Below are 26,576 nucleotides of genomic sequence, written 5' to 3' on the forward strand. Positions count from 1 at the left end.
CTCGTGGCATCCTTGTGGTTCTTAGAAATTAGAAACAATAGTTTTCCATTAGCCAAATGCTCATCTGGCACTTTGGCCGCCTGATATAATTAAGAAATAGCCCCCCGCCCCTCCCTGCAGCCCGGCGCGCTGCTCAAGGACTCCTGTCATCTCTTGCTCACCCTTTGTCCGGTTGGACTGAAACACAAATTACCGAGGCAAGAGGCACGAGGGCTGGGGTTCCTGGCACTGCGATAACCTTTCCCTCTTGAAAGGCAGCCCAGCATTTCAGAGGCAAGAATCTAACATATTATTTAGCATAAAAACAGACACAGGACTTAAAGCAATCATGACAACACTAATAACTAAAGCAGTTATAACAATTAACAAAAATTACAACTGCCAGGAAGATGCTAATGAGTATGAGCAGGGCATTAAAATGCCTGGCAGGACTGTGACAGGCGAAAGCCAACATCCCCAGGGTGGCCTTGGGGTGCTGGCTCCCCACAACACCTCTGGCACCAGGGGGCCGCGGAGCTGCGCTCTGCTCCTGCGAGCCTCCAGCCCCATCCAGGGGGCGCGGGGGCTGCTTCTCTGCCCGTGGATGTTTGGATGTTTAAACACTGGGAACACTCGTGGAAGGCAAAGAAAAATGTGTGTGTGTGTGTGCGTGTCCCAGCTCCTTCTGCTTTCCTTAGCCCGTGCCGAGGAGTCTCCAGGGATGACTGTGCAGCCCCGCGTGACGACCACGGTATGGTTTGTAAGGATCAGGATGTCTTTTTTCCGAGCTCTGGGCGCTCGTACCTGCTGTAGCTGCCACATGCTCCAGTGGCCAAATAAGTCATCATGTGGGGAGGGCTCGGGTGGGAAACAAGCACTGCGAGACCACGAGGGGTGGAGAAATGCTGACTTGCCCTGGTGCTGGGGACAGCTGGGACTCCACCCTGCGGGCCCAGTGCCACCAATGTTTCGGTGCCCTCCTGGGGGCACTACCCAAGGCACGTCCAAGGTGTTTGATGCTGGCTGAGGGGAAGCGTCCATCAGGCTAACCAGAACCGTCAGGGGAGTCGGGCACAGGGGCTGTGGGACAGACGGCCACAGTCTGGGGGAGCAACCAGCTGAGCAATGCCTGGGGCACTCGTGTGCCTGTGTGCACGCGTTCAAGGGAGCACAACCCCACGATTTAGGCACCTGCTACCCGCAGTGGCCACCACTGAGCCCCTCCGGCCTCCATCACCCAACACCCAGGACTCCTGCCTTGTCCCCCTGGGTCCTCAGCCAGGTGGGCACCCCCCATTCAAGTGTGTCCCCTCTGAGCTCCCCTGGCCAGGCCGAGTTCCCTGGGGTGCAGGAGGCAGCAGGAATCCCCCAGCCAGCCCAGCCCCGGCTGCTTGGACAGCAGCGCTGCTTTCCTGCGCCGGGGCGGAAGCAGAGATGGAAAAGCGAAGCAGGTGGGACTGGGGAGGAAACAGACCTTCCGCTCCTGTCCCACAGTGCGGGTCCTTAAGGAAAAAGCAGGGGCGGGGGCCCTGGCAAGCACGGGGAGGCTCCTGGGCCGCCCGCTCCGTGCGGCTGGGCAGGCGGCCCTGGTTCCTGGGGTGGTGGCGGTGTCCGGCCGGCTTCCCGCGCCCGGAGCCCTCCCTGTGGCGGCTTCCTCTGGGCCACCGGCCCTGACTCACGTCCTGCTCAGCCTCCTGTTGTTCCTGCCCTGGCTCCTCTCCCCGGCCCCTCGGCTGTGCCCTCGTCCATCAGTGCCTGCACCCCGGATCCCTCGACCGCCACCACCCCTGGGTCCCCTGGGGTGGCCAACACGGGGCGGGCTCTCACCATTTCTCTGTCCGCTCCCGGCATCCTCGCTGTCCTCTGGGATGGAGGGCTCCTTCTCTGGGGGGGAAACAGAGCAGAGAAGCCAGTGAAAAGGCTGTGAGCGTTACTGCGTGAGACATAATGGTGCCAGGCCATCACTAGTGCTGCACTAAACCCGCAGGCAGGAGCGGGCTTGGGCTGTGAGAGCATCCGACTGTCAGAATAATAAATTCCCGGCTTAATTGTGAAGAGTGGAAGGGAGGAAGTCACAGATAATATTTTAAAACATGCTGCATAAAAATATAAATTGTTGTTAACACTGGTAAAAACAAATCACTTATTATAGCCTCATAAATTTATGTAGCACTTTGCCAAGTGCCCTATAGGAAGAGATGCTTCCTGTGCAGAACTTGCAGCCTCGGGAAAACAAGACGCTGAGGAGAAATGCCAGGACAGAAACGCACGGAAGGATTGTGGACAGAATCAGAAATTACAGAGGAGAAGGGACCCCAGGCAGCAAAGAGCAGAGACTGACACAGCTGTGCGAGATTAGGAAAGAGAGCCCAAGAAAATACTAAGAAATGATAGCATGGAAAAGTTTAAGTGTGAGCAAGGACAGGGAGGCTGCAGGTCACGGGGAAGCCATGGGAAAACGGCCGGTTACTGCCGGCAGCGAGGATCTGTGCGCAGGTTTAAAGGAGAATTAACACCAGGACACAACAACCCCAGCCCGAGCTGGGCTCTGCTCGAGTCGGGTGCGCAGCGCCCGCGGCCCAGGCCTCCTCCTGCAACCACGATGCCAAGGCTGGGGCCGGCCGCAGGGCCGGGGCTCGCTCACCGTGGGGCAGAGCCGCCGGGAGCCCCCGGGTGGCCTTCTGCTGATCCCCTGCAAGGCGACCGGGAGGCAACGGGACAAGTGGCAGCAGGAGAAGTGGCAGCGGGCCAAGTGCTGCCGCTGGGCACTTGCTGAGGGCACGGTCCCGGCCCTGCCCCAGCCGTCTCCCCCGCCCGGCCCTGATCAATGCAAACCAGGTCAGGCCTCCGCTGTGAATTACAAATTGGATCCCGAGTTGGAGGGTCACTGTGACTGCTCCCCCATTAGACGGGAAGCGGCACCAAAGATCTTTTCTAAATAAATCAGACTTTATTGTAAAACTCGGCCACTGACGAGACAGAACCTCATTAGCATTGATTTTAAAATAAATTATTGAAAGTGGCTTTTGCCTGCTCTTTGCATTTGTAAAAGAGAATGTAAATGCATCTGCAGCAGCGCTCTGCCTCCATCATTCCCATGCATGCTCCCCGAAGCCCCGCATCTGGATTCCTTTGTACTTTAACCAAGGGCCCCCAACCCCTGATCCAGTCTCAGCACGAACTGGGGGTCAGTCACACCCAGTCCCGTGCCAGGCCACGGAGACCCCAAAGCCACCCCCAGGTGGGGCAAACCAGCAGCCCCCAGGGGATGGGGCCACATCCCCCAGGTGTGCGATGGGATCTGCGGTCACAGCGCGCCCACACCGCTCCTGGGCACGTGCGTGGCTCAGCCGAGCACCCGCGGCCACCCCAGCTCCTGGCCGTGCTCCTCACGCACCTCTGGCTTGTGGCCGTGCTGCTTCCTGCAGGCTCCGCTTCCATCCCCGGAGCTGGGCTGTCCTCAGGAAACCTCCTCCCAGACCCCTGTGCCCCCGTTTCCCCTCCTTTAGGAAGCCCCTGCCCTGCTGACGATTCGCGCTGTGCCTCTTGCAAAAGGTGCTCGGAGGAACCGGTTTAACGCTCCCCTCCACATGGCTGCCCTTCTGCCTGTTGCTGCCAGGTGCTCTTCTGAATCATCTGGAAGCAAAGCCCTGCCCTACCAGGGCCCGGGCCAGATACCTCGGTCACCATCAGAATTTTATAGTGACGAATTAGAGGGAAATGCTGAAAAATGCACCTCCTGGGGCCTGTGCTTCTGCCCCCATGCTGCCTCCTTGTGCAGAGCATCACGGCCCCAGCCCCACCGCCCCTGGGAAGATGCCTTTACCGTTACCAGGGCAGCACAATCCTGCAGCCCCCCCTTGGCACCCCCACTGGGGTCCAGGGCCCCCCTGCAGACCCCAGCCCTGGGCACGGCCAGGGAGCCGGTGGGCCGCGTGCCCCACTGCTGCGCTGGAGCAGCCTGGGCGTTGGGCAGATTCTCAGAGGAGCTGTGTTTTAATGTAGCAATTTGATTCAATTTTCCACTCTATAAAATTACCCATCACTGCTCGTTGCTTCCTAACAGACACCTTCACTCTTAATTTAACAATCCTATCGAATTCTGCCAGGGAAATTGGAAAAATTTATCACCTGTGAAATTTTATTTTTCCTTGGTTGTATCTGTTTTTGTAAAACTTCATTAACGACGATGACTTGCTGAGGAAATTATCTCTTCATCTCCCCCCCCTTCTTTCTCTCCTCTTTCTCTCTATTTTCACTCGGGACACAAGGGAGGCAGCAGGGCCAGAGGAGACCCCAGCTGGACAGGGATGCCCTCCCACGATTATGGGGGCCAAGGGTGTGAAGGGTCCCAACGCCCTGCACCCGGGGGAGGGCATTCAGACACGTTTGAAGGCCACAGAGCATTCCCGCAGCAGATTTGCAGCTTTTGACACGCTGCATCTCAGAGCAGGGGCAACGAAAGGGTCTGTCCCTAGGGCAACTCCACACAAGCTCACTCCAGGATCACTCCAGGATCACACATGGAACAAATCTCACATCTGGTATCTGCCCTGTGGGTGGTGGCAGCAGCGAGGAGCTGGACGCAGCTGCCAAAGCAGCCAGGGACACTGAAAGCCCTTGGCCTGACAGTTTGTCAGCACTTCCCACGCACCCGCCTAGGGACTGCAGAGCAGAGGCTCCCGCTGAGCTCAGGGATCACCGCAGGTGTGCCTGGAGGAAGGAGCAGCTGCTGCCCAAAGAGTTGACGATGTAAACAGAGGTAAGAAGGAAAGATGAGAGATGGACAGAAGCTGAGGCTGTACCCGGCGTTGTGCTGGCAGCCCGGGGCCCTGGAGCCTCAGCTCCGCTCCCGGCAGCTGTCTGGATGCCACTCGGAAACCGCTGAGCAGAGATTTCCTCTGGCAGCAATAGCACGACAAAGATCTTGGGCACCATAAAAATTTCTGGTGCATTTAATATATTTTTTAATCACTATGAATATAAAGTTCTGAAATAAATAAGAAGAAACAAGGATCTATTTTGCATGTCTGAATGCAGACACCAAGGGGCACTGCTCGAGGGGATGGGGTGCAGGGTTGGGCAGTCCCAACCTCAGCAGCGGCAGAACACAGCACGTGTGTCTGAGTAAGGCTCCGGTGCCCTGGGGCATGTCACACTGTGATTTCTGCTGTAAGAAACGTTGCAGACCGTGTCACCCTTTCAGGCTGTTTGGTTCTGTGCCAGGAAGATTGCTTCTGGCTCCTTTAACTGACAGCCACTGCCCTGCTACCTCCAGGCCTCCTGCACTGTTAGGGAACAAGCACTAGTCTTTAATGCAGTTATTTTATCATCACTTGGAAGGCCAGTAATCGCGTTACAGCCATGACTGCATGCCCAGAAGGGAGCATTTTCATCATCTAACTCTGATTTTCCAGGTAACACAGCCCAGAGATTCCACTCTCACCAAACCTAATATTACTGGAGCTGAATGGAGCACAACCTCTAAAAGCTGCCTCACTTGAATTTACAAAGCCCCCACCTCACCAAAACAGAAAGGCACGCTCTCGCAGTCCATCAACCAGTCTGAACAAAGAAACAGGGTAGCATCTCTGAGTTACAGGCTTATTAAACTCAGCAGAGCCTGAGATGTTCATTCCCATCAATGTGTTAGGCCATGCTTTCCTGCCACATTTGCAGGGTTAAAGCTAGGGCATGGCTCGAGTTTTAACCTTAGGTGGTTGCATACCTGGAAAAACCTCATAGACGTCATCCTCTTCCATCCCATCATCCGGATTCAGGGTAGTGTTGTGGGATGCTGTGGTCACCGAGTCAGAACTGTCCACGTCATTGTAGAGCTCTTCCTCGTCCTCCTCATCGTATGGGATAGTGAGGGAACTCAAGTCTGCAGGAAGCAGAGAGCAAAAGCACGGTGAAAAAGAGTAAACTTTGCCAAGCAGGTTGCTGGTATTTTCAGTGTGTTGAAATCAAGTAACAAAGCCTGTGCAACGATACTTGGCGCTCACTATGGACTTTGCAGAGGGTGAACCGTCCCCACACTCAGCCCGTGAGCATCTGGTGTGAAGAAAATGGGGTGGAAGCTGAGAGTAGGCTAAAAAAAATTAAAAGCCCAAGAAAGGATGGCAAATGCCAGAGAGCCAGCCAAACTCAAGCGCCTCCAGGAACTGAGCCTCACCCCATTCCTGGGTATTTCAGAGAAGGTTGACATCAGCAAGACAAAAAAGAAAGAAAGTGCAATCACAGGGTTTGATACAATGAATTAAACAAAACCGATCTGCAAGAACATGATTTAAAACTGGAAAAGCACCACTCGGTCTGAAATCGTGCAGCTGTCTATGGTTTCTGGAGGGTTTCCGTATACAGGACCGCAGTTTCTTTTCAGTTTTGCTGTTTTCAAACTGGAATGACTCCAGTGGGGCTGGGCCATCCCTCATCAGCCAAGCAGAGAACAGCAGATCTATGGCAGCACGGAGCAATTCCTGTAATTTTCTTGTCCTACTTGGTAGCATTTGCAGCTTTTGAGACATCACAGGACACTGTTCTCTAAAAACAGTCAAAAGTGCTGGAGGTGAAACCAAACACCTATGGGCTTCAAGCAACCACCTCTTTTTAACTGGCTGCTCAAGAGAGCAAAGCCCCAGAACCTCTTTTTGCAAAGAGCAGATGCACAGGAGTAACAGGGGTTGGGTTCCACTCCCAGGGCTGGGGAGGGGACTGACTGCACAACTTCACAGCAGAGGAGTAGAAAGGAGGATTCTCGATTCCCTTCTCAGCTCTGTTGTGTCTCCAGCAAGGTCTTGGGGCTGAGCACAAGCCCACATGCTGCTGCAGGGAGCTGCCCAAGGGAAGGGCTGCTGGGATCTGCCCCAGTGAATGCGGCACAGCAGCTCAGGCCAAGCTGCCAGACTCACCCTTCAGGAGGAACTGGATCTGATCCACCCAATCTTCAGCCTCTGCCGGACTTGGGGCTGTGAACTGGAGAGGGATTCACCTGTTACCATGCTGTTTCTTATATGTACAAAGATGTAAAAGATTTCCAGCTAAAATAAGAGATTTAGCTTTTGCATCTGCCATTCTGTACCCTGTGGACTTTGGGAAAACCATCTCACTTCTTGATCTCCCTGTTCCAAACAGGGAAATACAAGCGGAACAAAGCTAGACTATCCCAGAGGAAGGCTGTCAAGCCTAATTCATTAAAAGAATTCAGATGAAAACCACAATCCCTGCTGAATATACTATACTGACTCTGAACAAAGGCTCTAGATCCAAGATCTCCCTGAAGGTCTGGAAGGCTCTCATATACACTTTGTGGATTGGGCCGGGTTTTTCATTATACCAGTTTGTAGGATCCCTGATGGATGCTCAACAAACTGAAGATTTAAATTTAACACGGCTCTGAACTGCTTATTTAAAAATTGGCTTTCCACACCCAATCTTCTGCTGCTTCTAACCCACGTTTTCACTTAACTCTTGTGATTTTCAAGTGCAAAGAGAGCCCAGGGTCACTCTTGTGCCAAGGGAAGGTCCATGTTGAGGGACCAGCTGAGAAGGAGAAGCATCAACACCTTCTGCAGTGCTTCTTGGTTTGCTTTACCAGGGACCGAGGTCTGGAGATCCACAGCCTCCCTGACCCTTCAGATCCAGCCCGTGTCCTGGACCTGGGAGCACGTGCTCCTGTGCCTTGTGGCCAACCAGCACAAAGGCTCCTCTTCTCTTCCCAGTTCCTACCTCATAGGTGCGTTTGCCAGGGCAGATTAATTCAAAACAGCATCTTCTGCGAGAGTCCTTGCGGAGATGGAAAGCCAGCCGGGCACTATATTGCTCGATGGAGAAGGTGCCTTTAGGTTGCTTGCCTGGAAGAAGAGAAATGCGATTACTCTTGAGTCTGGAACTTTTTATCAAACCTGCAGCACTACTGGGTGCGGAAGACGTCTGTTGCCCACACAGGGAGGCCAAAGCACACCATGTGTCAAGGGGAGATGTCAAAGAAAGACTCAATCTAAGCATCTCCTCTGCCCCCAGAAAACCCAAAGAGAACATTATAAGGTCTTCACAAAGACACAGTAAAGAGGATGTCACTGTAAGCCTCGAGAGATTGTGAACAGCCACTGAAAGGTTGCCAGGGTCACAAGGTTGCTCGAGATGAGCTGCTCATAATGAAGCAGAGACCACTGTGTACTTGGGGAAATATGATAGCAACAATTCTTCCACTGGTAAGGAATTAGCGGGCTGGCATACAGAAAGAAATACTTAGCGGGGCCTTTGAGAATTGGCCTATGGATCCTGTGGATGCGCGCTCACGGCCCCTGTCAGCCAGGGTGGAGAGAGGGAACTTCACTGCTGTCATCTGAGGCGCTTTTATTTACCCCAGCTGGATACCCAGCTCATTATTTCCTTATCAATCTTCTTGACTAAGTGTGGGAGTATGACTCAGTGACTCAGCCAGTTCCTCTTAACCTTTTTTTTTTTTTGATTTGCTGATCATCCACAGAAACTTCCAGAGACAAAGGCAAGCCCTATAAAATGATTCCAGACCACCCGTAACAGGTTTGCTTTATTCTGTTACCTTCTGGAGACCATTTGGTAGCTGACAACTGCCTGCCTCCCACAGAAACAACAGAATATCAGCTCTTACCTTCAGTGCCTGCCTCTGCTAATATCTTGCTCAAAATTTCCAAGCAACTCATACCCCTGCATACACCTCAGCCACACTGGCTGATAGGAAGCTTCTTTGCAAACCTTCATGAAAAAGTATTCAAGATCCTCAAATGCTGTAGAAGGAGGAGAGAGACCCAGCTTCATCCCCAGGAGCCACTGGAGTTTGCTTGTGCCCTAGCTGCAGACTGGTCATTGAGAGCCAAGGATGTACCCGTGTGCTCTGTAAGCAGTTAACCTGCTGAGTTTCTGGATGGGTGGAACAGAGTAAGGAAGGCCATATATTTCATCACGCCTAACTCCGTTGGAGATATTAGCTGTCTGTTTATATGTACCTGATGGAGCATGACTGCAAAATATTTATACACACTGACACGTGGATTATATACAGTCACTTAGGGGGCTGAAGCCCAGCTGATGGCTAATCGAAAACTTGGTGTGTCATTTTATTTACACACTGCTCTGTTCCTGTCTTTCTCTTGTTCTCTACCTATAAAGATGTTGAGGGTTAAAAAGCTGAGATATACCTTTCTACGAGAACCTACATGTTATCCCTTGATAGGGAATTACAGCCTTCCTCTTATTTATCATATGTCTAAGAAAAGAAATTGGGGGTTCAGCAGGAGCAAGATGAGATGACATCCAGCTCCCTTAAGTGCTTTTGGAAATTGCAGCCAACATCTCGGCTTCACTTGAAATGAGCACTAAAGGTATGTTTGCTCATTTTTACACTAATTGCCTAATAATTTTCCTTTGTGACACACTGTCCCAGGGGGCTCCTGGGGACCAGGTGCCTGTAAGGCTGCCCCCTCCCAAAGCAGGGCATTTCCAGGCAGCATCGTGCATTGTCCTGGTAAGAAATGACTGAATTAAAATTACTTCAGCCAAATTCATACCTAAAACCCCAGCAGCTGAAGGTAAGGAAACAGCCCACTGTCTATGCTTTTCTCTTGTCAGGTCCTAGCCTGCCCTTTAGCAAGGGCTCTCCCCTTCTCCTTCCCAGCCCTGTCCACAGTTTGGAGACCAGGGGTGGATGTCTCATCACTTACTTTTCTCATTGGCATAGTAGTAAAAGGTCCTTTTGTTGAGGACACACCACCGCTTCTGCCACTCTGATCCAAAAAAGCTATGGTCTAGAAAGAAAAAGACAACAAGGGAATAAAAAACATGAAGTCCTGCTCTTTTGTTGAATGCTTCTCTAGATGAACACGCCGGCAGGTAAAGATTTTCTTACTCCCAACAAAATCCTGCAGATTTCTGGCACCAAATTTATGCAAGCAAATTTAGATACAAAACCTCAGCTAAGTAAAGGAGAGCAAGCCAGTCTAGTGGGCTGGAGAAAACACAGCTTTGGGGTGAAACCTCTCTAATTGAGGCTTAAGCAATTGTCTTTTATGTTGTAATTGAAGCAAGCTACAACATGCAAAGGAACAGTTATGCACCTCAGCTGGTGATCATGAGGAAAAAAAGGTTGTTCTTACCTCATCCCACCTGTCATACAGTAAATAAATCAAGATAAAATCTGACTGATGAGGAAATAATTTGTAGCTTTCACAAGAGTCAGTAAAATCAAGATAAACCTGAGGCTGACTCACAATCCTTATCTCAACTTGCTAATGTGTGTGATGCTACGAACTACCTTGTCTTCACTGGGATTTTATCCTCATTAGGTATTGCTTGTTAGAAGGGCACATCTTGCCTTAGAGGACTAGGCTGCTGCTTAATGCAATTTCTGGGTTTTAATCTTTGTGGAGTTTGATGATCTACAAAAGTGAATAAAGGCTGTGCTCTCCTTTTGTGTATGATGCCTAAGAAAAGCCTAAAAGATACTGCTTGTGTCTGCTGACAAATCTGCAGAAAAGGATCTATTTTCCTGTTTGTCCTTCACCTAAAATTTTGCATTCTTGGTAACTTTGAGCTGTCCTGAATTGCTGGTGGAGTCCCTGGAGCACTCAGGCAGGGTGGAGGGTGCTCTGGGTGCTGAGGTGTGGTGGAGAGCCCCCAGCCAGCTTCTGGCCTAGGTGCCAAACCCAGGGGGTGGAGATGGGGGAGAGTTTTGTTTCTAAGAGCCAGGTGCTTAAATCCCTCAGTCTGTCAAAGGGATGAGAACTTCTAAACCACAGCGGCAGCTTTCTGAATCCCACTGTGAGAACCACCAAACACCTAAATGACTTTTACCTCCCCTTCCAGCTGACCACCTCTTTTACTAGCAGTGACTTGAGTGTACTGTGCTTCTCAGGGTGGTCACGAACTATAGCAGCTCCTCCACCAAAAGCCATCCCCCACCATCTCACTCACCATCTTCCTTTACCTTGTCAGGCAGAATAACAACACAGCCCAAACTGAGCCCCCCAGACTTGATGTACTTGTCAGGCCTTACCTCTGGACCTCTTCTCCAGATACCCTTGCTTCAGAATGTTCCCTGTGTCTTGAACAGGCCTCGGTGTGACTTCCTCCAGTCCTGCAGGGAGCAAAGCAAAGCTTTGGGGTTTCCAGTTCACACAGTGCCTCTCCACCGTGCAACTGTGGTCTCCCCCTTCTCTGCCGCTCATCTCCTGTCATCATAACTTGTACTGAAAGACAATAAAAAATGACTAACGAAACACCACTAATCATCTCCCCGGTGGCTGGCCTTGGCAGCCTTTTAAGTATGAATAACTTCTCAGCATCCCAGGTCACAAGAGCTTCTCTCGTTTCCTTAGCGCGTCGCACTGACGTCCAGCTCTCGGCCCAATCCATCCCCTGTCAGTTCCCTCACTCACAGGCTATTTTCATTTTTGTGTTTTATCGTTTGCGAACTCAGTGCTCGCTATAAATCCTCCACAAATGGGTCTCGGGGCGAGCGGCAGACGCAAAGACACACAAAGTTTGGTTTGGTGGAAGGCTCCCCTACGTGCGTCTCCTGCTGCTGCTCTTTGCTGGCTGGAAACCTGCAGCAGCCGACGGCCAGGGCCTCGCACAGCGCCTGGAGGACATGGGCAGCCCCTTCCCGCAGGGATAAATCCCACTTCTCTCGAGTTCGAGTCGTGTTGAGCTTGCTCCTAACTCCAGAGAAGTGCAGGGCAGCAGATTCATGAACATGAGAAAGGGGCGGTTGGCCACGGGGAGCTGAGAGCAGAGGGGGAATCCCCTTCATACAGCTGGTGCTGAGCACCACTCTTACTGCTGCTCCTACAACAAAACCACACGAGGATGCTGAATGGGACCCAGAGTCTGTGTCAGGGTTCAGGCCGAGCTGTATCAAGGCTCAGGGGATTTTCCCAGGGCGGGTAGCCCAGAATTATGTCCCGCGTTGCTCCCGCAGCCTCCTTGGGCACAGGTGGCCCCGGCACTGCCAGAGACGGGGCCGGTTGCTGCCTTGGCCTCCAGCAGCACTCGCCACGCTCCCAAATTCAGCAACAGGGCTCTGTAGCAGGAGGCCCACCGGCCCCTCGGGGGCCCGCAGAGCAGCCGCCAGCAGGGGCCCGTGCGGCCACCTCCTGGGGTGCTGGGCTGGGCTGGGGGCCCTCCCTCTCCCGAGGCGCGTGGAAGCACCTGCACACCGAGGAAAGTGAGCTCAGGCTTTTCTCTAGCTTCAGACTCGTAGAAAGGCACGTTCTCTTCTCGAACCCAAGCCCCAACCCCTTTTGTTAATGCAAATCTAAATGTCATTTTATGGGACATTTATAATTATGAAAATGGGACGGTGCTGCCGGATGCACAGGGAGACCCTGCGAGTATGAATATTACATTAATGTGCCCAACGCCAGCTCGCTGATCCTGCTGGCAGGAGCATAAAAAATGCTTGAGTGAAACTTTTATTTAGACGTTAAGATTCCAGGCCCCAGCGGGGTGACAGAGGCAGCCCCGGTGAGATCCCATCAGCACGAGCGCTCGAATTGAATTACCCAGGGGGGGAAGGCAGGAGCTGCGAGTGCTGCTTCGCTTATTTAATTTCATTTACTTCCAGTACATTACCAGCATGGGGCTTCCCTCTGCCCCCGCTCCCCCAAGACAGCCGGCTACAGAAATCGCCGCCGCGTTCGCTGCTGCCGCAGGAGCCAGGGCAGGGCCAAGGCGTCTCCCCAGCCCCATGTCCTGGCCCTGGCTCCTCTCCTCAGCCTAGGGGGAGACCCGGGGGAGCTGCAGGGGCCTCCCAAGCACCAGAAGGAGAAACTGAAGTGGGGAAGCAGCACAGATGTGGCAGGAGCCAGCAGCAGCCTTGGCCAGCCCCGCGTTTTCTCTCTCTGCCTGTCCTTTCTCAGATCCCTAGGCCGTGGTGCCCTGGGGGCCCGGACCTGCCGGGCTGGCAGCCCCTGGGCCCGGCACCTCCGCAGCATTGCCCCAACACTGCCAGGAGCCCGCGTCCCTCCCAGGAGGTGCGTGCGGTGCCTCAGCTTCCCAGCAGGAGATCGGGATGAGAGGAGACTCCTTAAATACTCGGTGGCTACTGAGAGAAGCAAACACAGTTAGGGAGGGCTTGAGAGGACTGATTAGATTGCACAAAGCTCTGGAAATGTGAAGTTTTACAGGATACGACACAAACCCCGCAGCCTCCCCTGCACAGCCCTGCCAGTTGGAGCCACGCAGGTTAAAGCTGGGCGAGGAGACGCAGCCGGGCTGGGGCTGGGGGTCCCCTGCCCACCCCACACCCCCAGCGACAATCCAGATGGCTTTTGCTAGCAGCAAATGGCAACATTAACCTGCAAATACATCCCCTGGGGATTTATTCCTTTAAAGTGTCCTAATGGAAGCTCTCTGGCTTCCGAGGGCTCCTTTGCTCGGGTGCTCGTGGCAGGGGCCAGGCAGCCTCCGCCAGACGCCGCTGCCCAAGGCCACACAGCTTGCAGGTAAACCAGAGCTCACCGCATCTTCTAGGGCTCCAGGCAATGGAAAAGCCAGCCCATCGGCTGGTCATCTGTTCCGACCACTAACAGCCATTCACCATTCATAAAAACAGAGGGAAAAGAAAAGGCCTTAAATTCATCTGAGAGCACCATCTGTGCCCTCCCAGGGACACGGCCCCTCTCCAGTGGCTCCTGCCACTGCACGGCGGGATGCGGCTGTGGCTGCGTTTGCACGGTCCCAAGGGTCCCTTCCAACCTCGTGCCGGCCCCAGCCCCTCCTGTGCCCAGCCAAATGCCGGTTCTGGCACCGACTGCCTGCCGCAGCTGAGCCGTCTGAGCCCCCGCCTCACAGCCACCGGCACCTCAGACCCCTCCTGGCCTCTCCTCCACCCTCCTCTCCAGCCTGGCTCCCGAGGGCTCTGGAAGCTGCTCCCCAGGGATTTTCCCCCAGATGAGCTTCCTGACCCCCGGGACACGTCGCTGCATCTGGAGCCTCCTGTGCAGGAACGGCTGCAGGCTGGCAGCGCCGGGCATAGCTCTGTGTTGGGAGCTCGGAGACTGCTTTCTGCAGAGGACACAAAGCTGCAGCATTTCAGGAGGGGGAGAAGAGTGGGGCCAGCAACCCGCGCCCACAGGTGCAGGAGCAGACACCCGCTCCCTCCTTTCCCTGCCTTCCTGCCCCTCAGCCTTTGCAGTGACTTGCACCCCGCAGGGGATGCTCTTGGCCTCAGAGGCTTCCCTCTGCCAGGCTGACACGGGCAGACGAGAACAATTTCTGCCCAGGTCACCCCATGAGCCTCCGCCATTGCTGGCCAGACAGCATCTTTTGGGCAGTTTCTAGGAGTTTGGCTGCCGAGCCCCGTGCCTGTTCCATCCCGTCTTCGCCATGTCCTCAAGGACCTCTGGATTTCAGCTCTCGCCCCTTTGGTCTCTGAGTCACGCACACCAGCTGCACGAAATGTCACAGCAGCTGCAGCCAAACAAGCCCAGGGGCCGTGCTGGTGCCCACGCTGTCACATTAACTGACTGTTCAAAGGGATGGAGCACGGAGGCACGACGGTTACAGCTAATTCCTGATCCTCCAGCTTATTCACCAAGCTCAAATGTGCCAAGAGCAGATTCTGCTCCTGGGGACTTCACTGGGAACACCCAAATAGATTTCAAACTAGAGCACAATTGGCTGCGATTTCCCAGAGCCCTCCGTGGTGGCTGCGCTTTTGTTCCATTGAAGCTAATGAGAATAAAAACAATCAGAACTAGACAAACAACCCCTCCCAGCCTCCTCAAAGCGAGCCGGGCTAGCTGAAAGGTTTTGGAAATTCCACCCGCCACCAAGGTCTGCCATGGCACACGGGTCCCCGATGCGGCTGCTCGGGCCAACAGCGCTCATGGGCACTGCTGAGCAGCGCTGCTGGGCTCGCCCAGATGACGTTTCGTACATGGGAATGCGAGCAGCTGTTTATGAGCCTCGTTCCCAAATTTAAATCACCACCGTCACACCTTTTCCAAGACCGAGATAGAGGCTTTGCTTTCTTGCACTGCGCAGAAGGCAGGTGCAGCCCCTAAGCCCTCTCCCTGTAACTTCTCTGCATTCTGCCCCCTGCTCCGATCCCGGGGGGAGGCCGGGAGGATGGGGAGGCTCGGTGCCTCGACTCCCTGCTCTGCCGATGGAGGTCGGCAGATCCGGCACCGGGTGAGGCGTGCCAGCGCTCCCTGGCTCCGTGCTTCTTCAGCCCGGCAAAGCAGCATGGGCAGCCCACAGACCCCGTCCAACACCTGCACCCCGCAGCGAGAGCGAGCCGCCGGCCGGCAGCGCGGTCACCCTGCTCCCTGCCCTCTGCTTGGCTCACGGCGCGTCCCCCGGGCAGCCCCAGGACCTCGGGACCCTTCGGACACGCTTCCCTCCGCCCCTCGGGAACGTCGCCAAACCTTTCAGCGCCTTGGGAACGGCCGGGGATCATTTATGAAGACGGGAATGGAATGAGCAACCACTTCAAAGGAAATGGGGAACTAAACAATTGTCACCATGGATCACATGAAATAGATCTTGTGCCAGACTAATTTTATTGCATTTTTTTGAGTGGGAAAATAAGAAAGTAGATGAAGAAAAGGCAAGGCACGGTAGAGAAGATTTATTTGGGTTTCAGCTTGACTTTTCAGAAGAGACTAGTAAGCAAAATTCAGAGTGTAGGCATCCACTCCAGGATAACCACCTAGATTGAAAGCTAGTCAGCAAGCAGGAGGCAGTTAGAAATCAATGGCAACAAATCACTGGGAGGAAATTATCAGCTGCAATCTCCCCGTTCGGTTTCAGGAGCGGTGCTCCTCAGGCTCAGAGTCCTACGGTGCCACGAGGCACTGCAGGCGGCGGAGCAGCCCCCAAAGAGCCCATCCCAAAACTTCAGCCAGACCCAAAGCTTCCTTCGGGACAGCGCCTGCGGGGAATTTCTGAATGCTCTCTTGTAGCAGCCAGCACAGACCAGTATTGAAGGCAGGAACCAAGATTAACTGGTCCCCAGCAACTGCGGAGGCCTTTGACAAGTGCTGACAGCCAGGAGTGAACACAAAATCCATGGAAGTCACTCAAGAAAACGGCAATTCTCACCTGAGGTGGAGTGGTGCCTAATTAACTCTGCTGCCCCTAAAGCTCTTGTTGGCCCACGTTTAATGACCAAACCGAAATAAATACGGGGTGTACAGATGGACCTTTGTTGGATGCCAAGTTAACGTTGGGTTCATTGTTGTTTTTTCGGAGGAGTCCATGAATGTGGTTTTATGATTGATAAGCAAACAAGAGAAGAGACGGTGGCAAACAGCTGACTGCAGACTAGGATTTAGCCTGGGAGGGTGGAAAAAAGCCTCCAACTTTACTGGTGTTTTTTATTCTGTCTGGAAAATTTTACATCAAGTTTGAAGTTAAACCAACTTCGCCAAGGGAAAAAAAAAAGGGAATTCAAAGAGGAGGCAGAGCCTTTGGCCCAAAAGTTTCCTTCCAAATCACTAAGTCTATAATTGCAAAATAAAAAACACTAAATCTCAATATCTATTTGCACAGCTCATTAGCTAAGGGCTCACACTCAGCAAAGAGGGAGGGAAAAAACCCTTCAGCACCAAGTGCATTTGGGGAGTTGCCATGGAAACCAGCCCTTTGCAGGGCTTTGCAACAGCAACTTGCAAATCTGTGCTCAGATGGGTTTGTCTGTCCACCCGTCCACAGACTTCATCAGGACATAATTTTTTTAAGTCCTTGAAAAAAAAGCGCAATGTATTAAGTATATAAATATATAATCTGTGCAACTCATTCCCCTGTTATTTCTCTCCCCCAAACATAACATTATGTCAGACATTCGACCTGCTGTGCTACCGGGACAACATGATTTACAATGTGAAAAGGGAAAACCTAAATCATCACGTAATGAAAACATTAAAGTTAATGCATCACAAGTGAGGAATTTATTACCATTAACTCCAATAAACAGTTATAAACCACCCGTCCTTTCCTGTCCACGCACAGGGACACGGGCACAGGGACTTCATTAAGCTCAACTTTCTTTTCTTCCTCACTAGACTGGTCATGTGTGCTCCAACCGGCCACCATTTATTGTTAACTGGACTGGCTCATTTTCCGGGGACTGGAGAAGGTTTGAAGGCCTCATCCATTTCGTTCCACGGGTGGCTCGGCGCAGACAGATGGAATAGGAAAGTTCACGAGACGTGCAGCTCGATGAGTTTATTTAAACGCCGCTGAAATATATGCTTGACAAAAGCTAACTCTCGCCCTGGCCCTGTACGTCGTTACTCAAAGAGGCTGATGGATAAGTAATAACATATGGGCACGCTGTGCGGTTACACCGGATACCAGCTTACCTCAGGGTGCACTTGGCCAAATATTTGCTTCTCACTGATGTTACACCACCACCTTGGAAACCTAAGCCTGTCATCTGAGGCCTTATCGAGGACCCCCGCATGGCAGCACCGCGGGGCTGGCTGCTCGCGGCGTGGGACTGTCTCTCCTGGTCCCTGTCCCCCTGCAGCGCATTTCAAGAGGGCTCTGGGGGGGTTGGGGATGGGAGCCGTAGGGATGTAATAACACGCACCGCCGTCCGCTGACTGCCTCCCACCTCAATCCTGACATCTTTGCCAACATAAAAGTACCGCTGGGTTCAACGGGAGCTGCAGATCTGATCCATTAACTGCACTCGTGGGTTTGTTATCGTGGGGCTGCCGACAAGAGGACTCTACTGGAACAGAACCAAAATTCGCTCCCTCACATGTCCCGCTGCGTGCAGGGCAGTGCCGGCAGCTCAAGCCTCGAGCCGGGACCCTGCTAAAGGATGTGCTGGGCGAGGAGAACGAAGGTCCCTTTGGATGTGTGGTGCCATGCATGTTGCCCCCCGATGCGCATTTGGGGTGCCGTTAGAGACGGTTCTCCTCTCCCCTTCCCTGGGATGAGCTAAAACCAAAGCAGCGGAAGAGTGGGGAAAGGACAGCAGTGCCGGGGGAGCCTTACAGCACAGGGAGACGCAGCCCTGCCGCTGCGTGCTCCAGCCCAATCCTTCTCCTCCCGGTCACTCCCCGAGTGAAGGCACCGATGGTTATCGATGCGGGGTGCAGCTAAGCAACATTTGCTCCTTCTGCCAGAAGGAACCGTTCTCCGGCTCCATTAAACACTCACTTGCGGAGCTAACAGGGCTGAATACAGGCAAGGGATTTGCAGCACACATCGGAGGGGGCTGTTGGGGTTTCCCCTCGTTCCCAATGGAAGGAAACTTCCCACCAAGAAGTTCCCCACTGGAAACCTTTCACCTTCATCTGACCTTCGTCACGCCCAGAGGCCTGTGGTGTGGTAGGACGTCAGTCCAGCTGTGGTTCGGGTCCAACCCCAGAGCCCCCTCTTTGCCCACGTCCCCAGCAAGCAAGTGCCAAATGAGCAGCACGAAGGGCCCTGCGCTCTGCTGGTGGCACCAGCTTGTGGCAGCCCCAGGAGGCGCCGAGCACGGCAATCCTGGGCCCTCCCATGCCACCTGGACCCAGGGTCCTCTCCATGCCTTCCATCCCAGAACTTTCCTGACAGCAACAACTGACGGGGATGAAGGGAACCAGAGCAGCAGCCAGAGCCAGGAGTGCCAGAAAGGACTCAAGCAGCTGGCACAGACCCTCAGTGCTCACCGCAGCGCCCCGGGCTATTGCCGGTGGTTTGGGGCAATATTGGCTCTCAGAGCCAGGCTGCTTCACGCTCCGACCCGCCTGCTGCGTGCGGCCGCCCTGCAGCACGACCGCGTGCGAGAAGCGCTCGACCCGAGCCCCTCGCAGCAGCCACAAATCAACGCAGGAGAATTCCCCCAAGGCAGATGTGATTTTAATTTACCGGGTCTTGGCGAGGCTGCACAAAGACCAGACACCTGTTGGCTAAAGCCCATCGTACGGCTCAGGCCTTTACTCCTATAAAAATTCTGAACCACATAATCGTCAGCCTTGACACAAATGATTCCTATAGATCACTGTGGAAAATCGAGAGGATTTAAGGAGAGAGGAGGGTTAGGAAAAAGTAAAACAAACGACATGCAATTTTTCAAGCGGAAACAATGGCAATATGAAGATATATAGGTGTCAGCCATTCTGTAGGAGGCAGGAGGCTGTGCTCTTTTACCTCTTACAGTGTCACTCTCATGACCTCTACCATTTGAAATGCTTTGATTCCACCTTGCCCAGGGGATCTCTGAGCGCCAGGGAAGAGATGAGGAATGCCCGCGCCTGACCTCACCTCCACATTGTCTAACGACTGACGGCATAAATCAGTTTTTCCCCTCCGCAGACCCGAGTGTCAAGAACCCATGTGAGAAGGCTGGAAATATTAAATGATTTCCCTGAGGGTTTTCACTGTTACTTGGTTTCTCTCCTGTAACTGCAGAGCCGTGTCTCACATGAAGAACAACTTTCCCTTGAGACCTCCATTTGTGTACGCAGCGGATGCAGGGGGTGGGAAGGGAAGGGGCAGCCGGCACCCACCGGCAGGGCAGTGGGGGCACAACAGCAGCCTGCTATGTGCTGGATAGAGTCACAGGATCAGAAGCCACCACAGTGTCTCGTCCCAGCGGCAGCAATGTCCCTCGGTCACAGCTGGGCCCGTAGGTTGGTGCGGTGCTGCGGGTTCGGGCAGCAGCTGATGGAGGCTATGGCAAACCAAACCCCCAAACCCCAGCCAGCAGCAGCACAGTTTAAAGGCCCAGGATCTGCGCTGGAAACTGCTGCCTCCTCTGTGCGAGCCCCGCGGCGGTCGGAAGGGCCGTGTGGGCGCCCAAGGCAGCCACCCTTCGGTACGGCTGAGCTCTCATTTCGAACAGGCGGCCCGATCCTCCCGCTTCCCTTTCATCTAGGCCCAGGTCTATTTTTCCCTTGCTTCCTACTTCTGAGTAATTGTTAGAAAAGTAAAATCAACAGGTCGTAAAATGATAAAAGCACGTTCCCTGGCAAATCCTCCCCTTGGGCTCACTTCTCTCGTTTTACACTGATAAAATGCCCCTGCCTTCCCTGGAGCCCTGTTGATTTACCTCACATACCTTGGATTACGAAAGAAACGTTGATTTTCTGATATCAACACAACATGAATCTAGACACACCCAGCCTAGCTCTGCTAGGCAAATAAATCAGGAGCAGAGCCAGGAACAGCTTATATACGAGTAATAGAGCTTCAACTACACCGTACTGATACGGTAAGAGCAATCCAACCTCCTTAATGTAGATAGTTATATCCAAATAAAGGTGCTTTATGTCAGTGTAAATTATTCTCTTCCCATTTAGGGATGCCTTTCTACAAAATGGATGTGCTAGAGCAGCTGCCAATCTGGATACAGCTGTGTTGTTTGGGAGGAACAACCCCCCCAGCAAACCTCGCTGAATGGCAGGCGGCGCGGCTGCGTCCTTCTCCCTGTCGGCCCCGGGCCCTGGCCCCGGCCCACTGCCGCCCCGCTCCGCTGCGGCCCCGTGCAGCCGCCGGGTCCATCCTCCCCTGCTCCCCCCGGGGCTGCTCAGAGCCCCCTGGGGGTGTCGGGAGCGTGGCCGAGGGAGCTGGGCAGGGGAGGCCGGGGGCGGCCTCCAGACACTGCCAGCGAGGGGAGAGACGAAGGCCAGAGCCGCCAAATGAATTTCAGATCATTCTTAACCTCAGGATTATTTCTGCACAAATTTGACTCGGCAAAGGCAATTCATACTGACAGGAGGCTTTGTACCACATGCGTTTTTCAGTCCTAAGTGCCTTACACGGGGTTTTAGTATCTTGTCTATCCACAGCCACAATTAACTCCATGTGTGGATGAGGCGTGAGCCCAAACCAAGGGCCTGATACAGGACAGAAGTGTGGGGCGGAGGTGGCACGGGCAGCTCTGTGCCCCCGCTGCACCCAGGGCCAAGGGTCCTCTCCCAGCACACGCTCGGGTTTGTGTTCGGGGCTTTTTGTGGGATGGAAACTCTGCAGCACTGACACAGCTCGAGCAGTTTCTGGGCGCATTCCTGCCTCAGTCTGAGCGAGGCTGTCAGGGCCGGGTTGCATTCCCACCTACGTTGGCGGCGTAGCGTGGGCCTCATCTGAACAGACACAGACATCTCGGCTAACTCCCTCGGCTCTCTTTGGTAACCGAGGAGAGAAACGGGCACTTTCTCTCCACTGAGTACAAAGAGTGCCTGGGGTGCGTAGCCAGGGGCAGGTGATGTGAGTAATTCCTGCCCCAAGTCCCCCGCCTTCCCAGGACTTCACTCAACTTCACTGCTCCCGGTGCAGCTCCGCGAGGAGACAGAGCACGGCACGGGGAGCGTCTGGAGCTCATTAGAGGATCCTGCTTTGCGCCTGTCTGGGACAAAGATGTTTCCTTTTAAAGCATCGGGCTCCTGCGGTCGGGAGCCCAAGTGATGAAAGAAGCTTTCTGGGTGGCGTCGGTCCCAGCAGAGCGGCCAGCAGCGAGATGCAGGAACTGGAGCCCTGGGTGGGTTGATTTAACTCAGAGTGATTTAAATCGCCAATTTTAATGATGATTTAAATCATCAAGCAAGACATCTTGATTGAAATCATCCATTTTAATGTTGTTTTGCATTTGTACTTTTTTATTCACTTTCTTAAGGAAAGCTGGTAACCATTAAAACACGTTGATAAAGTTAGCTTTTATGGTAAATTTAACATTTCTTTTAGCTAACCAGCAGAACACACTATTTCTATGCAGAAATATTTCGGTCATTATGTAGCTTAACAAACATTTATTTGGGTACTTAAATTTTGTATTATGTTACAAAATGGTGAAAGATGCAGTTTTTAGGAAGCAATTATTAACTTTTATTCACAGCTAATGTCAAACAGTATATGCTTGAGAGTGAAATTGAAATAAAAATGTACAAAAGCAATGTTTTGAATTTTATTGGTAAAATAAATTTACTTTTAACTTGATGGATATATAAGAAAAAATATTTAAACCCTTTTCAATTTAAAACTGATTTTTTAAACAAAGGAAGTATTATCAGTACCAATGGGATGGAGATAAGGGCTACTGGTTATCACATCCTTCCAGTTGGCAGTTCTTAGCCTCTCAAAGCTCATCTTCCTCTTCTAAATTTTGAACAAAAACAGGAGCTGCCTTTTGCAGCTTTCCAATTTCTGGCTCTGTAGGAGAATGTGAAATAAACTGCTGGAATATATCACATTAAGGAAAATATCCTCACCACACCACTGTGTGACCTTCCAGAAATTCTAGGTCTACTTGGACTCTCCTGGGTCCAATGGCTTCTTTAAAACTTTGGCAGGCAACAAGTTTGGGGGTTTTGTATTTATTTATTTGGTTTTTTGTTTTTTTTTTTTTTTTGAGTCTTAACAAGTCTTTTGGAGTGGGTGCAGCTCGGGAGAACTCAGTGCCCAGGGCGCCTGCTCGGCTGGGTGGTGGGGTGGGACGAGGGGAGGGGATGACTGACGGGCCAGGACCGGCAGCAGGGGACCAGGCTCCGCAGGGAGGCAGCCGCAGCGAGGGCCCCTTGGCCCTGCTCGTGCTGGAGCCCCGTCACAGCTGCCAGGGAGGGGAAGACCCCGAAACCCAGCGGGGGCAGAGGAGGAGGCACCACCTCACTTTGCCCTCCCCAGACTGCGAGTGCACAACCCTGTGGGCCTCGGCACCAAGACGGGGCTCATCGCAGCGAGCGTAACCCAGGATTTCACACCTCATTTTTCTTGGTCCGGGCAACCAACGCCATTTTCATCACAACTTCCACATCCCGACCAGTCTGCTTCAGCTTCCCCTTTGCAGTTCTCCCTCTCCAGCTCCTTCTGGGACCTGGCGCCCCGAGGCGAGGCTGACACAAGCAGACCTGGTGCCTGCGAGTCCTCCAGGCGCCCTCGTCCCTCTCCCTGCTCGTGGCTGAGCTGGGAACGGAGCCATGCGGGACGGGGAGAGGAGGAAGCGTCCCCACGAGCTGCAGCTCGCTGTGGTGGAGGATGAGCGCTGTGCCTGCGACGTGGGAGGAGGCTCTGGTGCGGGATGATACGGGGCAATTAGATTAAAGTATCTTCCATTAGTGAAGAGTGAGAGTTTGCTAAGTGTGGTATCTGTTAGCTCGGAGTCATAACAAACCCCCAGATAAATGAAGTGCCAGTTACCTCCTACAGGAAAAAAAAAAAAAAAAAAAAAAAAAGCACAGGAAAAAAGAGCAAGCTGCTTCCTTTTGGAAAGACTCTGGGCTCCCAAGTCCCCTGTCTAAAAAACAGCCGGAATTCAAGGATCAGCAAATCATTCCTGCGAACCCATTTCTAGAAAACCGGAGTATTTAATAAAATAACGAGGATGTGTGTTAAAGGAAGGCATCTGGGCAAAGATAAAGTCGGGACAAGCTTTTAGGGAGCACTGAGGTGTAACCAGAGCACATCGCACACAGGGCGCCTGCTGCTGACAGGAGCCGGGCATCCCGTGTGCACCTGGGACAGGGGCACAGCCGCCTGCACCGCCCCGGCCCCACGCTGAACGGAGCTGGACCTGGCAGAGTTTGGACAACTTCTGAAGGACACGAGGGAAATCACAGGAAAGAGATCACTGTCCCGTGCAAAATTCATTAGACCACGCTGCCTCTCATCTTTCAACTAATTTGACTGAAATTTATAAGCTGCCGTGCCCGCCCTGGCCCAGCTCAGCAGGCACGAGTTGCTCGGCTCCCACCATGCACCCAGCTCCCCTCGCTCGCCCCCCTGAACCACGGCCCCCCAGCCCGCGCCCAGGTCCCGCACAGCCTGGGGGGCCTCCGGTGAGCCCCCCCGGGGGCTGTGAGCAGCACGCGCCTCTGCACACAGAGAGCAGGGGGACCCCTGGCATTTTACAGCCTTTCCATTACGAGACCATGCCAAGACGAGGAGCTGTGGTGGGCCTTGGGCTTCCCATTTTGGGTACCTTATATCGACGAGTTCCCCTGAGGCACGATCCCACAGAGGGGGCTTGCAATGCCAGCTGTGCCTCTGGGCACTGGAGATGCTGGAGGCAAGGGCCTGGGGGCACTTCTCTGCAGTGGGGCAAAAGAAGGAGGAAATTCAGTGCTTTCTGCCCACTGCATGAGCAGCTGCGCAGGGAGCTGGGGAACAGACGTTGGCTCCGTGCAGAGCCGGTTACGTGCTGTCCTGAAAGCTGCCCACGGGGCAGAGCTGAGCGTGGTGGCACCAGCCCGCACGGTGCCTGAGACGCGAGGCTCCTCGCTGCCCTCAGCATCCGGGCGGGAAGCGGGGATGAAACTTGGCCACTGCTTTTCCTTGTTCCAGATAAGAAAATCATTTGTCACCGTGGGGCGGGGTGGGTGTCGGGGGTGGGCTTTTATCGGGAAAGTGTCAGTCTGTCCACACGACCTGGAGAACAAATGTGTGTTTTATCACCCGCCGAACAAAACCCGCCGAACACCTGCAGCAGGCGTGTGCCCCGGCCGCTCTTGCCCCGCCGCCATGGAGGGAGAAAGTCACAGTGATGGATTTGCCCATCTTAATTAATGTAAACAAACAAAAGAGGAACATCAAATAATGCCCTTGACAGCCTGAAAACGGAGCCAGGAGTGCAGAGCGCGCTTTATAAAAGGAGGCCTTTTGATGTGCAGGCCACAGGATCAAGGTTTGTAAATAGCAGCAGCTCCGTATCGTGGCTTATCCAAATATTTTCATTTCCCATCACAAGCTGAGAGCCAGGGGTTGATGGTTTTGTACTCTTCAACTTTCAGCTTTCACCCTGCAGCCCCGGAGTGAGCGAGCGGAGGAGGGCGGCGGGGGGTCACCCGTGCCCCCACCCTCCCATCGACAGCACCAAAGGCGCCGCGCGCTGCCCCGTGCCCCCGCGGGAAGCGCCCAGGGCCCACCCGGGGCACGGTGCGGTCCCACCGGTGCTGCTGAGCCCGGCCGGCCCCAGCCCCTGCTGCCAGGCAGGAGCAGAGCGCAGGATCTGGGGGTTCAGGGGCTGAGCATGAGTCAGTGCGGGGGGATGAGGCACCACCCAGCCCCCTACAAACAGCATTAGCGTTACTGCGCCATGTGAAGGAACCCTCCCGCTCTGCTCAGCGCCGGGCAGGGCCCTGGGCCCCGGCCGAGCTCCTCGTGCCCGGCCCCGGAGGCAGCGGCGGCCCCGGGGGCACCCTGCGGGGGCGGGCGGGACGGGGCCGCCCCCGTTTAACCCCGAGCAGCGACGGCACCGGCAGGAGGAAGCGAGCAAAAAGCTTCACGCCATAAATATCCCGCGAGTGCCCGTCCTGACACCGGGGTTACCGCTCGGGTCTTTAAAAACGCACGGGGCGGACAGCAGCCGCCCCCAGCAGCCGCCCCCCCCGGATTTACGGCCCCCGGGCACGGCCCCGGCTCTGCCCCGCAGAGCTCAGCGCGGGCAGGGCGAGGCCCAGGAGCCGGGGCCGGGGGCCGGGGGCCGGGCCGGGCCGTGCCGTTGCGGGGCTCCGCCACAAGGCAGCAGCAGAGGCCCAGGATTGGGAGCGGAGCAGCCGCGGCCGGGCCCGGCCCCGGGCGCTGCCTCCCCCCGGCCCCCGGCCCGCGGCACGGAGCCCCCCGCTGCAGGCACGGCGACCACGGGGCCCTCGGCGGGGGCCGGGGCCGGGGGCCGGGGGCCGCGGGGGGCTCCCCCCGGTGCCTCGCCGCCCCCCCCCCCCCCCCCCCGCCGGCTGCTCCCGGAGCGCTGCGGGCGGCGCTGCCCGGCCGCGGTCATTACCCAGCGGTGGGAGCCGGGAGGAACGCGCCGGGATTAAAAAAATTATTGGTAAAAGGAGATAAAACACAATATCGATCGGGTTGGCTGCATCCCACCGCCGGAGACAGAACAAGTGACAGGGCTGCATAAAGAATGCCGGGTCCAAAAAAGAAGCTGCTGCTTATTACATTTCGGATACCCACCAGGTGATAAATCCAGGACGCTGGAGATCAGAAGTTTATTATAAAAAGCACCGAATGTGGTTAATCAGATGTGTCCTTGGCTACAAATCCAGGCAGGCTCGGCAGCTCGGGACCCACGGGTGCTGTTCGGACCTTACCCCGTCCTCCTGCACCCCGCTGGTAAAGGGTCGGGGATTTGGCACTGACCGCACGTAACCTGCTCTATGGGAACGGGGAGGAAAAGGCAAATTCTGAGCCCCTTTAATTCTAAACCACAGAATTTCTGCCCGGCAGAGGGGGAACTGAGGAGTACCAGGGCTGGGCTCTGCAATCACAATTCCCAGCATAGAGACAAGGCTGAAATGTTTAGGCAAAGGTGAGAGAGACACTGAGACCCTTGAAACGTCTCTCATCAAATCAAAACACTGAGCTTAATGGCTCTAGCTACCTTGGAGACCAATAAAAGGCCCAAAACCGGTTATGAGACTGTGATCTGAGGTTAGAGGAAACCTGGCAGAGTGCTGACTGATTGGAGAGTTATTGGAAATAAATAAAAAGGTTGCATTAAACCTAACGGAAGGTCACAGCACGAGCGTATCTCATGGAAGGTGACTGCCCTCATTACCCATACCGGGGTACCCCCCTGCACCTTGGGGATGGTTCTGGTGGTTTCAAGTCTCTTTGTGGAAGGGAGATTTATATAAAACTGATTATTGTTATTTTTGCAGTGGAGGAACAGCACATTC

At 54.1% G+C, this 26,576-nt stretch overlaps 1 protein-coding gene across 2 annotated transcripts in view; it reads right to left on the reverse strand.

Moving 5' to 3' along the window:
- Window positions 1-26,576, reverse strand: part of SKAP1 (src kinase associated phosphoprotein 1) — a 142,638-nt gene that overhangs the window by 15,533 nt on the left and 100,529 nt on the right. For both annotated transcript variants that reach the window (XM_082779298.1, XM_082779299.1), the window contains exons 5-10: window positions 11,015-11,095; window positions 9,684-9,767; window positions 7,708-7,832; window positions 6,891-6,954; window positions 5,708-5,863; window positions 1,807-1,863 (exon numbers count right to left, since the gene is read on the reverse strand). In XM_082779298.1, coding sequence (XP_082635424.1) covers window positions 1,807-1,863; window positions 5,708-5,863; window positions 6,891-6,954; window positions 7,708-7,832; window positions 9,684-9,767; window positions 11,015-11,095 — 567 coding nt within the window. The remainder of the gene's footprint in view (window positions 1-1,806; window positions 1,864-5,707; window positions 5,864-6,890; window positions 6,955-7,707; window positions 7,833-9,683; window positions 9,768-11,014; window positions 11,096-26,576) is intronic.

This window comes from Aythya marila, assembly GCF_965140915.1.
Source record: "Aythya marila genome assembly, chromosome: 25".
NCBI classification, from domain to species: domain Eukaryota; kingdom Metazoa; phylum Chordata; class Aves; order Anseriformes; family Anatidae; genus Aythya; species Aythya marila.